The 12,220-nt window shown below is 51.8% G+C and overlaps 1 protein-coding gene across 1 annotated transcript in view; it reads right to left on the bottom strand.

Annotated features, from left to right (window-relative positions):
* Positions 1 to 12,220, bottom strand: part of notch3 (notch receptor 3) — a 36,886-nt gene that overhangs the window by 3,158 nt on the left and 21,508 nt on the right. Inside the window, exons 10-32 of the mRNA XM_031575756.2 lie at positions 11,766 to 11,879; positions 9,801 to 10,034; positions 9,602 to 9,712; positions 9,261 to 9,453; positions 8,858 to 9,003; positions 8,170 to 8,403; positions 7,779 to 7,931; positions 7,280 to 7,508; positions 6,780 to 6,981; positions 6,363 to 6,519; positions 6,057 to 6,241; positions 5,818 to 5,950; positions 5,327 to 5,581; positions 5,105 to 5,217; positions 4,352 to 4,896; positions 3,759 to 4,085; positions 3,337 to 3,485; positions 2,939 to 3,164; positions 2,455 to 2,545; positions 1,227 to 1,395; positions 777 to 1,078; positions 389 to 536; positions 190 to 287 (exon numbers count right to left, since the gene is read on the bottom strand). Of these exons, the coding sequence (XP_031431616.1) occupies positions 190 to 287; positions 389 to 536; positions 777 to 1,078; positions 1,227 to 1,395; positions 2,455 to 2,545; positions 2,939 to 3,164; positions 3,337 to 3,485; positions 3,759 to 4,085; positions 4,352 to 4,896; positions 5,105 to 5,217; positions 5,327 to 5,581; positions 5,818 to 5,950; positions 6,057 to 6,241; positions 6,363 to 6,519; positions 6,780 to 6,981; positions 7,280 to 7,508; positions 7,779 to 7,931; positions 8,170 to 8,403; positions 8,858 to 9,003; positions 9,261 to 9,453; positions 9,602 to 9,712; positions 9,801 to 10,034; positions 11,766 to 11,879 (4,514 nt within the window). The remainder of the gene's footprint in view (positions 1 to 189; positions 288 to 388; positions 537 to 776; positions 1,079 to 1,226; positions 1,396 to 2,454; positions 2,546 to 2,938; positions 3,165 to 3,336; positions 3,486 to 3,758; positions 4,086 to 4,351; positions 4,897 to 5,104; positions 5,218 to 5,326; positions 5,582 to 5,817; positions 5,951 to 6,056; positions 6,242 to 6,362; positions 6,520 to 6,779; positions 6,982 to 7,279; positions 7,509 to 7,778; positions 7,932 to 8,169; positions 8,404 to 8,857; positions 9,004 to 9,260; positions 9,454 to 9,601; positions 9,713 to 9,800; positions 10,035 to 11,765; positions 11,880 to 12,220) is intronic.

The raw sequence follows: 12,220 nt of genomic DNA, 5'->3' as shown, positions 1-12,220 counted from the left end.
ATGGACATCGGCCAGTTTATTTAGTTATTAGTGAGAGAGGGAGGAATACAAAGCAAGAAGGGGAGGAGGAGAGAGAGAGAGGGGGGGGGGGGTGGAGAGTGAGTGAGTGAGTGAGTGAGTGAGTGAGTGAGTGAGTGAGTGAGTGAGTGAGTGAGTGAGTGAGTGAGGAAGGTAGGCTTCATTATTTACCTTCAGATCCTGCATGTCTTTGTTGGCTCCGTTCTTCAGCAGGGCGATGGTGGCTTCCACGTTGTTGACTGCTGCAGCCCAGTGCAGGGCAGATTTACCTGAGCAACACAAAAGCACAAATACACACTTAGAACCACTGGAGCCTAACACCACACCCATATACCCACCACACCTCCTCTGACTGCTTTAAAACCCTTACCCAGTTCGTCGACGGCATTGACATCGGCGTGGCAGGTGATGAGCTCCTCCACCATGCCCTCCACTGCCAGGCGGGCAGCCAGGATGAGGGCCGTGGAGCCGTCGTACATGCGGGCGTCCAGGTCAGTGGCACGGTTACGGATCAGGATCTACAGAAAGCGTGGTTAAAAGGGGAGAAATTAGTCATGTGGATGAAGAGGACAAGAGAATCGGGCCTGAGAGTATAGACTTCTGGTGTATATCAGCTTAAAGCTGGGTAGTTATATATTTGTAAGCATGACAATGTACATGTTTATGTGTATATGTGTCTGTGAGCATGTATATGCGTGCGTGCGTGCGTGCGTGCGTGCGTGCGTGCGTGCTTGTGTGCGCGCGTGCGTGTGTCGTACCTGGAATACTCCTTGGGCATCAGCGGCCACCGCTGCGTGCAGTGGTGAGCGTCCGGTGTTGTCCTGTGCGTTGGCGTCCGCTCCGGCATCCAGCAGCCTCTTGGCGGCGTCGGCTCTGGCATAGCGGGCGGCCAAGTGCAGGGCCGTCTCCCCGGTGCGGTCTGTCTGGGCGGCCAGCGAGGCGCCCTGGTAGATGAGGTCAGAGATTATGTTGGCGGATGACTCCTCCTCCTCTTCCTCTGCCACCTCGGGCTCCAGGCCGCCTCCGCAGAATGACGCCAGCATGAGAGGAGTGAAACCGTCTGGCACAAACGACACAGAATAATCAGTCAGTCAAAACAAATACACAAAGGTAATACACAGAATATGAACATCAGACAAAAACAAACAAACAATAAATCAAGGACAAAAAAACTAAACGCTTGGGATTGTGATTGTGCTGCATCTTACCAGGTCCTCGGACGTTGACGTCCATGCAGTCAGTGTCAAACTCTCCCTGCGGAGGCGTGAGTGCCATGGAGGGCGGCATGCGGATGTCGGCGGCTGCCAGATGGTGCTGCGTCCACTGCCTGGAGTCCACCGGGTCCTCACTGTCCGACAGCATGCTGGGCTCCTCCACCTGAGACCAATCATCACACTTCATTACGTCCTCTGGCCAATCATCACACTTCATTACGTCCTCTGGCCAATCATTACACTTCAGTCCTCTGACCAATCATTACACTTCAGTCCTCTGACCAATCATGACACTTCAGTCCTCTGGCCAATCATTACACTTCATTACGTCCTCTGACCAATCATTACACTTCAGTCCTCTGACCAATCATTACACTTCATTACGTCCTCTGACCAATCATTACACTTCAGTCCTCTGACCAATCATTACACTTCATTACGTCCTCTGACCAATCATTACACTTCAGTCCTCTGACCAATCATTACACTTCAGTCCTCTGACCAATCATTACACTTCAGTCCTCTGGCCAATCATTACACTTCAGTCCTCTGACCAATCATCACACTTCATTACGTCCTCTGGCCAATCATTACACTTCAGTCCTCTGACCAATCATTACACTTCAGTCCTCTGACCAATCATCACACTTCATTACGTCCTCTGACCAATCATCACACTTCAGTCCTCTGACCAATCATGACACTTCAGTCCTCTGACCAATCATTACACTTCAGTCCTCTGACCAATCATCACACTTCATTACGTCCTCTGACCAATCATCACACTTCATTACGTCCTCTGACCAATCATGACACTTCAGTCCTCTGACCAATCATGACACTTCAGTCCTCTGACCAATCATCACACTTCAGTCCTCTGACCAATCATTACACTTCAGTCCTCTGACCAATCATCACACTTCATTACGTCCTCTGACCAATCATCACACTTCATTACGTTCTCTGGCCAATCATCACACTTCAGTCCTCTGACCAATCATTACACTTCAGTCCTCTGGCCAATCATTACACTTCAGTCCTCTGACCAATCATTACACTTCAGTCCTCTGGCCAATCATCACACTTCAGTCCTCTGACCAATCATGACACTTCAGTCCTCTGGCCAGCCCCTCACCAGTGCCCTCACTTCATCATCATCATCATCATCATCATCATCATTATCTGCCAGCCATCTACATCAGCCATCCACAGCAGCACCTACCTTCAGTCTCTTGGCCTCAGGGCAGTCTGTATCAATCCACTGGTCACTGTGGTCTCCCAGAAGAGACTCCTCCACTGTCTTTGGCATGTGTCTGTGAAATGGAGAAAAGAAACACGACTTTACAAACCTGGACTGGGCAAACGGAAGATACCCAAGCCTAGGTGTGAGGAGATGAGTCATGTCTATGTGCTCTATACTGGGTCAGTGACCATAATAACTTTCTTAGGAAATATACAATATTCATATTGAAAACGTTGATAAATTAAATAAATGGCTATGATCCCTCAACCAGGCCAGGGCACATAAATATTGCTCACATCTCATCACACTTGTTAAGGAAATCCATCGTGCCAGTAGATTAAATTAGATACAATTCAACTTTATCATCATTGAACATAGTATGGGTACAAAGCCAATGATGTAATACAATAATGTGATTTGAGAGTGAAAAACTGGGTGAGGAAGTGTGGTGTAAGGGACTCACTTCATGCCCAGGGCATCCTGTCCCACCGGCTCCCTGCGGTTCTTGTTGCTGCTGGTGTCCTTCTTGAGGAAGAAGCCCTCGGGGAACCAGAGTGTGCTGTGCTCCCGCTTGCGCCGCGCGATCAGCATGCCCACCACCAGGATGACCAGCAGGAAGACGGCCGCCACGCCCACCAGCAGGAGCTTGGACCACTCTGGCAACTCATCTTCGGGTCGCATCCGCTCAGCTGAGAGGTGAGGAGGAGGAGGGGAGGGAGGGAGGGAGGGAGGGAGGGAGAAAAGAGGCGTTTACATTATGAACACTCACTGCGCGCTTTCCCCATCATAGAAAGCCTACACCACTACGTAGGCTTTTGAGATCTGTTCTCAGGTATGGTTGAACATGGAGGCTGCACTCACTGCGGACTGCTTTGATGGGGTAGGGGAAGCGCAGCATCTCCGTGGCAGACAGGGCTCCCAGGTACTCCGCCGCCGTGTCAGCCGAGGGGAAGCAGCCATCAGAGCCTTGAGAGCACAGACGGTTGTCTATCTCCAGATACACGATGGACCTGCGGAGGAATGACATGGAGGGGCATTAAAGACTGTGCCGTTACAGAATGGGACAGGGCCATACCAACTCCCAATGATGGGGGACCATTCCACTTTCACATCACCACCGAGGTACTACTTATACTGAATTCGTGGCATTGACTTGAAGGCCTGCCATCAGATTTGGCAATGTAATTTGCCGCCATTTTGATGTTGACAACTGCAGCATTGCCTGATGATTGAACAACACACACTCACACCCCCCTTCCTCTTGGCAGTGCCACCCTACTCACCCAATGACCTCCTGATGAGGCTGCAGCTCGCGCTTGAGGCGTGCCTCGCGGCGGGTGTATGGGCGAATCATGGCCTCGCCGTTCTGGTCGAGGCGGAAACGCAGGCTGGTGCGCAGGATGGCGCTGAGCTTCTGCAGGAAGGCCGTGCCCGTGCGCAACAGCTCTTCGGGCGGCAGCAGCACCGTGACAACCAGCACACCGTCCGCAAGGTTCTCGGGCACCTTCACAGCGCAGTCCAGGCCATCCCAGCCGCACTCCTCCGTGTTGCAGCCCTGGTCGCAGAGGCCATCGGCAAAGTGGTCGATGCAGTACGTCTCGTAGATCGGACTGAGGGGGTCAGAGGCAGAGATGTTAGCTTAGATGCAGTGGCTAATTCAGTAAATTCTCCAGTCTAAATGAATGATTACAATTTTCTATAGTTTAGTAGAGTGCTTTTTCCAACACCCACAGTACAGTAAGTTGATATACATGGGACTCACCTCCCTACTATCAAAATGGAGCACCCACCAAATGTATATAATTGCAGCTATTTTAGTATGATCACAACACTCACTGATGCCACTGAACAGAACAGAAAAGTGGCGGAGACTTACTTGCAAACCTTCTCCTTACTGCGACAGTCAAAGTTGTCGTAGAGGCAGGCAGCATTGTTGCAGCTCTCGTCACACTGGCTGTTGTTGAAGACTCGCCAGCAGCGCGGGTCAGGACAGTTGGCCCACGGGTTGACGGCCAGCGAGCAGTCGCCGCCGTCCCAACGGCAGGCGAAGGTGTTGCACTCCTTGTCACACACGCCGTCGTTGGCCTTGCCAGGACAGTCGGCCAGCGGGCAGGCAGGTGGCGGTGGCGGTGGCAGCGGGTCAGCATAGTGTCCGCTGGGCTGCTCGCAGCGCTTGCCGGTAAAGCCGGCGGGGCACTGGCAGTGGAAGAAGGGGAAGGAGGTCTCTTCGGTGCACAGACCGCCATTGCGGCAGGGCTGCGCCGAGCAGCCCTCGTTGCTGCGGTGCTGGCACTGCGGCCCTGCGTAGCCCTGCAGGCAGCTGCAGCGGGCGCCGCGCGTGGTCAGCGTGCAGCTGCCACCGTTGTAGCAGGAGAGCTCACGGCACAACATGCTGCGCTCACAGTTGGCACCGGTGTAGCCCTGAGCGAGGGAGAGGAGGAGAGGAGGGGTTAGAGGCAGTAAGGGTTTACTGAAGCAGACAAGCTTGAAGATGACCATAACCGACACTGATAGATGAATGTAAGGGGGAGGAGTGCTGTGGAAACAAGATGGGAGGGGAAGACAAGAGAAGAGAGGGGAAATGTCTTTATTGAAAGAAAGGTGAATTGGGGATGACTACAGGACATACCAGTTGACAGGTGCAGGTGTATCCTGAGGCTGTGCTGCTGGTGACGCTGCAGGCGCCTCCGTTCTGACAAGGCTGAGACTCACACACACTGAAACGGTTCTGGCACCGTCGACCTGTACAAAAACAAATTCAATACAAACTCGGGTTACCTACTTTTACGGTGGACTGGACCACTGAAGTGAACCCAATGAGGGCTGTAAGAAAATGTAGGCAGTCCATTACCTGTGTAGCCAGGCTTGCAGATGCACTGGTAGTCGTTGGGCAGCTGGATGCAGTCCAGGCTGTTGCCAGGGTTACAGGGGTTGGACAGGCACTCGTTGATGTCTCCCTCACAGCGGTCCCCAGTGAAGCCAGGGGGGCAGTTGCACTTGTAGCCGCCCACGCGGTCCACACACGTGCCGTTGTTCAGACACTTGGGGGTGCCCCGGGGCCTGGCTGGGGTGGAGCAGTCGTCCTCATTGATCTCACACAGGACACCTGCAGACACCACAAGACACAACATTACATCAACAAAAAGCCATCATACGGTGATAGGAAGCCTAACAATAATGCCATACTGTTGTAACACTCAGCTAATCTTATTTTGAACCACTGTAAAGCAACTGGGTATACACACACAAGCTGGCATATGGTGATACATATATGAAATCCAATAGCCTGGTCATTGACATTACTGGGCATCTGTATGTATATTTATAAAAACGTGAGCTTACCCAGAGTGCCAGGTGGGCATGAGCAGATGTAATGCCCCACAAGGTCAATGCAGGTGCCGCCATTCTGGCACGGGTGAGACTGGCACTCGTTAATCTCCATGTCACAGTTCTCTCCATGGTAGCCTGGCATGCACTGAGAGAGGAGACAAACAGTGAAGCGTTAGTCCACAGGCTAACGCTTATTTCCACACAGCTACACCCTTTTTCATGTGACTTGAATGGAATGTTGAGGAACTCACGTCGCATGTGTATCCTCCCACGTATCCCCTGCAGGTGGCGCCGTTGCGGCAGGGTTTGTCCTCGCAGTGGTCCACCTGGCTCTCGCAGTAGCTGCCCGTGTAGTCGACTGGGCACTTACAGTAGTGGCTGTTGCCCGTGTTGACGCAGTGCCCGCCGTGGTGGCAGAGCTCGTCCGTCTGATAGCCTGTGGGTCCAAACAAACGTAGCTTAAGAGTCAGGGTGGGAAATATGGACCCATGGGGGTTACAGAATTGACACAAGATACCAAAACCGCAAAACAATGAGCTGCGATGGCGTTTACACACCTCTCTGAGCTGCGGCCACTTCGCAAGACACCCCTGGGATGTCACAGTAGCGGCCCGACCAGCCGCCCATGCACTCGCAGGTGAAGGCGGCGTCCTTCTGCCGGCAGCGCCCTCCGTTCTGGCAAGGGTTGGAGCGGCGGCACCAGTCCACCGGGACCTGCGGGTGAGACAGAGACACACAGACTTTTTGAAGTGGCATTGACATAGGCACCACATGGTCGTCCCAATGGATCAAACTTTTGTTTGCTGGTGTAAATCACCCGCAATACCCTAGTACCATTCTCTCTGAATCTATTTTAGATCTAGTTTTTATTTCCATTTACTCATTTGACAGAGAGTTTTAAAATAAGGTAACTTACGAATGAGGTCTATACAACACCTCCATGAGTGGGGTGGTGGTGGAGGGTAGTGCCTTACCTGGCAACGGTTGCCGGTGTAGCCTTTGGGGCAGGAGCAGCGGAAGGACTCGAGGGCATCCTGGCACAGGCCACCGTTGAGGCAAGGCTGCGAGTCACACTCGTTCACCTCGTACTGGCAGTGTGAGCCGGTGAAGCCTGAGCGACACGAGCAGGTATAGCCGTTGATCTTGTCTGTGCAAGTGCCTCCGTTGAAGCAAGAGCTGCGGAAGAAAGATATTTCATCATGATCAGTGTGTGCATAAACACACACAAACACACACACACACACACACACACACACACACACACACACACACACAGTGTCTAACATGCAAATATCATATTGCAGAAATTCAAAAACAGACATACAAACAACAGTCAATAATATACAAATAGTTTTAGACAAGAAGCTCAGCATTGATAGCATCTCTGTATGTGCATTTACAGTGACTCAGCCTATTTAAGACCCTATAACCCTATAACTGTCCACACACTCTGCATGACTCCCTTATTGCTCACCTCTCAGTGCAGTCAGGGATGTTGGTCTCACAGTGGATCCCCGTGAAGCCAGGCTTGCAGGTGCAAGTGTAGCTGTTCACGTAGTCAGTGCAAGTGCCTCCATTCCTGCAGGGGGCGCTCTGGCACTCGTTCACCTCCACTGCACAGCGCGGGCCAGTGAATCCAGGCAGACAGCTGCACTGGAAGCTATTCACACCATCTGAGCACGAGCCTCCATTCAGACAGGGGTCTGGAGGAAAGAGGACGGAAGGACAGAAAATGATTAAAAGGAGAGATCACATTTATTCATTTAGCAAAGGCTTTCAAAGCGACTAGAAGTACAGATACACATTTCCAGCAGTATTGCGAGTTCCCTGGGTATCAAACGCATGATATTGGTGGTGTTGGCTCCTTGCCCTACCAGCTGCATTACCAGTTGAGCCACAGGAAAACGAATGTACACTGAAATCACCAAAAACACAGGCCATAAGCGGCCAGAGGCGGGGCAATGATGTCTTACTCGGTGAGCAGTCATTGATGTCTGTCTCACAGTTGGCCCCGGTGAAGCCGGCCCGGCAGGAGCACACATAGGCCCCCAGTGTGTTGGTGCAGGTGCCGCGGTTTTTGCAGGGGTTGGCGATGCACTCATTCACATCGGCAGTACACATCTGACCTGTTGGGGAGAAGAAGAAACCGGTTCAGTCACTGCACAGCTTGAGTCCCTCTTTTTCACAGACATTCAAAGCTCAGTTGCTAAACAGACCAAATCACCAATCACTGTCTAATAAGGCTACACACACACAAATGCTGCAGTCACTCTGACTCAGTCCCTGACTTCAAACTCAGACAAGGGTGACGACATGAGTGATGACTGGACTCTGTTGCCTGGAAGACAGGAGCTTCGCCCTCACCTTGCCATCCAGACAAGCAGTTGCACTGGTACCCCTGGTAGTCGGGTGTGTTGATGCACTGGGCGTGGTTGGAGCAGGGGTTGGGGGAGCAGGGAGTGAGCACTTCAGCACAGGTGGGGCCGTTGTAGGGCAGATCACACAGGCAGGTGAAGCTGGCCACACCATCCACACAGGTGCCGGAGTTCAGACACGGACTTGATGAGCACTCGTTGATATTCATCTGGCACAGGTTACCTGAGGGAGAGAGAGAGCAGCCACAGGGGTCAGAGAGGTCAAATTGACACACAAGACTGTTCTACCCTCAGGCACATGGTCATGTTGAGATCAAGGCTACTCTACCCTGAGAACACCACCTCTCCAACTGGCTATTCCTAGAGTGGCCACTAGGAGGAGTTCCAGCCTCAGTCAGTAATGATCTCTACCAGGCAGACATTTTAGATGGGATTCCTCAAGTGCCCTTTACAGAAGCTGAGGCCGTTCACAGAAAAGCAAGCATCTGAATGCTCAGTCATTTAGAGTTGATCTTGTCTGTACACATAGAGTGTTTGGATGTTTATGATGCTCTTGTAATCTGTATATTTAAAACAGAAGGGCCTCCCAGTAGCTATTACTCCCACGTGTTTCCACATAGGCTCTTGTTTGAGTTTACACTGGCTGAGTGGAGGGGGTTGCTACTGAGCGCGCTCACCTTTGAAGCCCTGGCGGCACTTGCAGGTGAAGCCGTTCAGCTGGTCAATGCAGGTGCCGGCGTTCTGGCACGGGCTGGGCAGGCAGTCGTTGCGGTTCAGGTCGCAGTTTTTCCCCACCCAACCGGGCTCACAGTCACATCTGTAGCTGTGGGAAAAACACAAAAGGGAAGGTTGCAATCACACAAAACTTAAACCATTTACATTTAGAAGACACTTATCCAAAGTGACTTACTGACACGTATATTTGGCCTGTATTGTATGTGTTTCCTATGGGTACTGAACCAGCCAGCACCTTTCTCTACCAGTTTAACTACAGGAACACAAGTAAATTAAATAGCTACTTAAATCCCTGTGTTCTCACACACATGCGTGTGGTTTGTGTGTGAAGGACGTCATACTTACCCATTGGGGTCTTCTCTGCAGGCTCCGTTGACACAGGGGTTGCTGGCACACTCATCCACCTTGGAGTAACAGTAGGGCGGGTGGAAGCCGTCAGGGCACTGGCAGTGGAAGCCGTTCTCGTCATCCACACAGGTACCGCCGTTACGGCAGGGGTTGGACGAGCACTCGTCTATCTCCACATTGCACTTTGGGCCTGAGGGCAAAAGAGAAAGAGCGAGATCTTTAGGACCTCCCATCCTTCCTGTACGAAGGCCTTGGGCTTATTTGGATCGCGTTTGGCTTTAGGCTAAAAGCTCATGTTTGCGTGATTGTGGTTGCACAAGATCAAAAAAGGTTCTCACCAGTGAAGCCAGGCTCGCAGACACAGTCGTAGCGGTTGATGCCATCCTTGCACATACCAAATTCACATGGGTTGCTGGCACAGTCATCAAAATTGATCTCGCAGTTGACACCTGTGTGGAAAACAGCACACATGGTTAGATGACGGACACGGCAGACTTACAGTGACATGGAGTGAGCTTGCCTTTCTCCGTCTCTTACCTGAGGTGCCGTGCTGACACTGGCAGATGTACTTGTTGACCAGGTCCACGCACTTGCCGCCACTCTGGCAGGGGTTGCTGTGACACTCGTTGAGCTGGTTCTCGCAGCGGTAGCCCGTGTAACCGGCATCACAGTTGCAGGAGTAGGTGGCGATGCCGTCGACGCAGGTGCCGTGGTGGCATGGGTCAGGCCGGCAGTTATCAATGTTGCTCTCACAAAGGGTCCCCTCAAAGCCTGGGCAGAGAAAGAGAGAGAAAGAAAGGGAGAGAGAAAGAGAGAGAAAGAAAGGGAGAGAGAGAGAGAGAGAGAGAGAGAGAGAGAGAGAGAGAGAGAGAGAGAGAGAGAGAGAGAGAGAGAGAGAGAGAGAGAGAGAGAGAGAGGGAGGAAGGTCAATATTTGAGGGAGGTTTTTCCCAGGCCTTCTTTGAGGTGTCAGTAAAGAGGGGGATCAGGTGGCAGAGGAAAGCGTCTCTCCTTTATTTTCCATGGAGCAGGGCAGTTCCTGTGTGTCAGCTTTAATTTCCTCTCGGGGTGCACCAACCAGGGTAACCAGTGCAAATACATCAGACGCTGCCTCAAATTTCAGCCAGTCCAGAACGGCCTGTCTTTCATTTCATTTTATCAGCAGACGTTCTTGTTCCATCGGACTGTTTGGGTTATCCTTTGATTTCTGTTTTTTTTTCTCAGCTCTGAAAACTTCCTTTTGCTTCATTGAAATTCTTTCTAATGCCCATCCCTCCCTTTCACTCCAGCACACACACACACACACACACACACACACACACACACACACACACACACAGTTTTTTACACATCCTTTTTTCTCCCCAAAGTTTTTTTTCTCCCCCATCTCTTTGTAAACTTTCTTCCACTTTCCTTATGCCTTGTTTCTTTTTTTCTCCCTCGCCTTCATTTTTCCCCTTTCTAAATCATTCTACTTCCTTCACATCCCTTGTTTCTCTCGTGTGAAAAGTCCTACAGTCCTGTTGCAGTCTCAGTTCTCAAGGTTTCCATGCCGACAGGCTGTGGTGTGTGCTTCTGTGTGTGTGTGTGTGTGTGTGTGTGTGTGTGTGTGTGTGTGTGTGTGTGTGCTTCTGTGTGTGTGTGGCTGTGAGAGGGATCGGGGCAGGGCCATCTGTGCTGAGGGGAGCAGGGACTATGGAAGGGAGAGTCCTTCAGCTTTTGTCCCCAGCCAGCAGAGGGAACAATGGGCCGCCTTGCAGCGAGAAGGCCCTGCTCAGCAGAGGAGAGCAGGACCATGGGGGAATACCGAGCAGCTGCCTCAGCTAACAATGCAAACACACTCCCCCGTTTACAACGGCCGTCTCCAAACACCACAACTACTATAGACAAACAAGCACGCACACACACACACACACACACACACACACACACAACACACAACACACAACACACAACACACAACACACAACACACAACACACACTCTTTACCAAGAAGATAAAATGTAAAGTTGCACCCTGACATATTTAAGGAATGTGAGCAGCAAGTGAAAGAGGGGACCCTCAGATGCGGCATAATATCCTGTGTGAGTGTGCATTGTGGGGGTACAGATGAACAGATGTCGGGGTGACGACCGAGCGTAACCTCGGTCCCTGCCAGCTGCCGGACCCCGGTGACCCCATGATCCTGGGGTCCGACTGGGGGGAAGAGGGGGATTAAGGGCCTCTCGTCAGTCTGCCTAGTCATCTGAACACAGATGCATAAAGAAAGAGAGGGAGGGAGCCATCTGACCTTGAGTCTCCCTCAGCACCTACGCCGGGGGTCAGCTCTTCCCAGACTAAAGGTGTTTAGTGAGGGCCAGAGATGCCCGTGTCCAGTAGGGGAGGTGAGCTCAGCCCCTGAGCTTTTGTGCTGCTGAGGATGCCATGCCATACCAGGCCATGACGTGCCTTTTACCCAACAAGTAGTCGTAAATCTTTTGGGGAGGGTTTGGTGGGACTTACCTTCTGCGCAGCGGCACTCGTATCCGTTGGGCCGGTCGAAGCACTTGGCCCCGTTCTGGCAAGGCGTGCTGGCGCACTCGTCAACGTCGATCTGACACATGGTGCCGGTGAAGCCTGGGACATACAAACACAGAGGCCAGGGGTCAGACTAAAGTAGCAGTGGAAAGGTCCGGGTGGAGATCAGGGGGTCACTACGGCCTCCTTAAGGGGCCAAAAGGTCTCCGGCCAGGCCTAGGGACGTCTGGACAAGAGCAAAGAAAGTCCCCTCTGAACTCGGATTATGACGAACAAGGGTGATTCTTAGAAATGACTTTGATGGATGCTGGATTGTTCCACATGGTCTGGGATGCATCTGTCCAACACTACATGCTAGCATGTCTGCATAAAAACCCCTCTGTTGGAATGCTGGTGTGAAGTTATGTTCTGGCATGGCTGCAAACCCATATCATGGAATG

Source organism: Clupea harengus, chromosome 1 (assembly GCF_900700415.2).
Source record: "Clupea harengus chromosome 1, Ch_v2.0.2, whole genome shotgun sequence".
NCBI classification, from domain to species: Eukaryota; Metazoa; Chordata; class Actinopteri; order Clupeiformes; family Clupeidae; genus Clupea; species Clupea harengus.
Note: the sequence above shows the minus strand (reverse complement) of the source record. Positions and strands in the feature narration are given on the sequence as shown.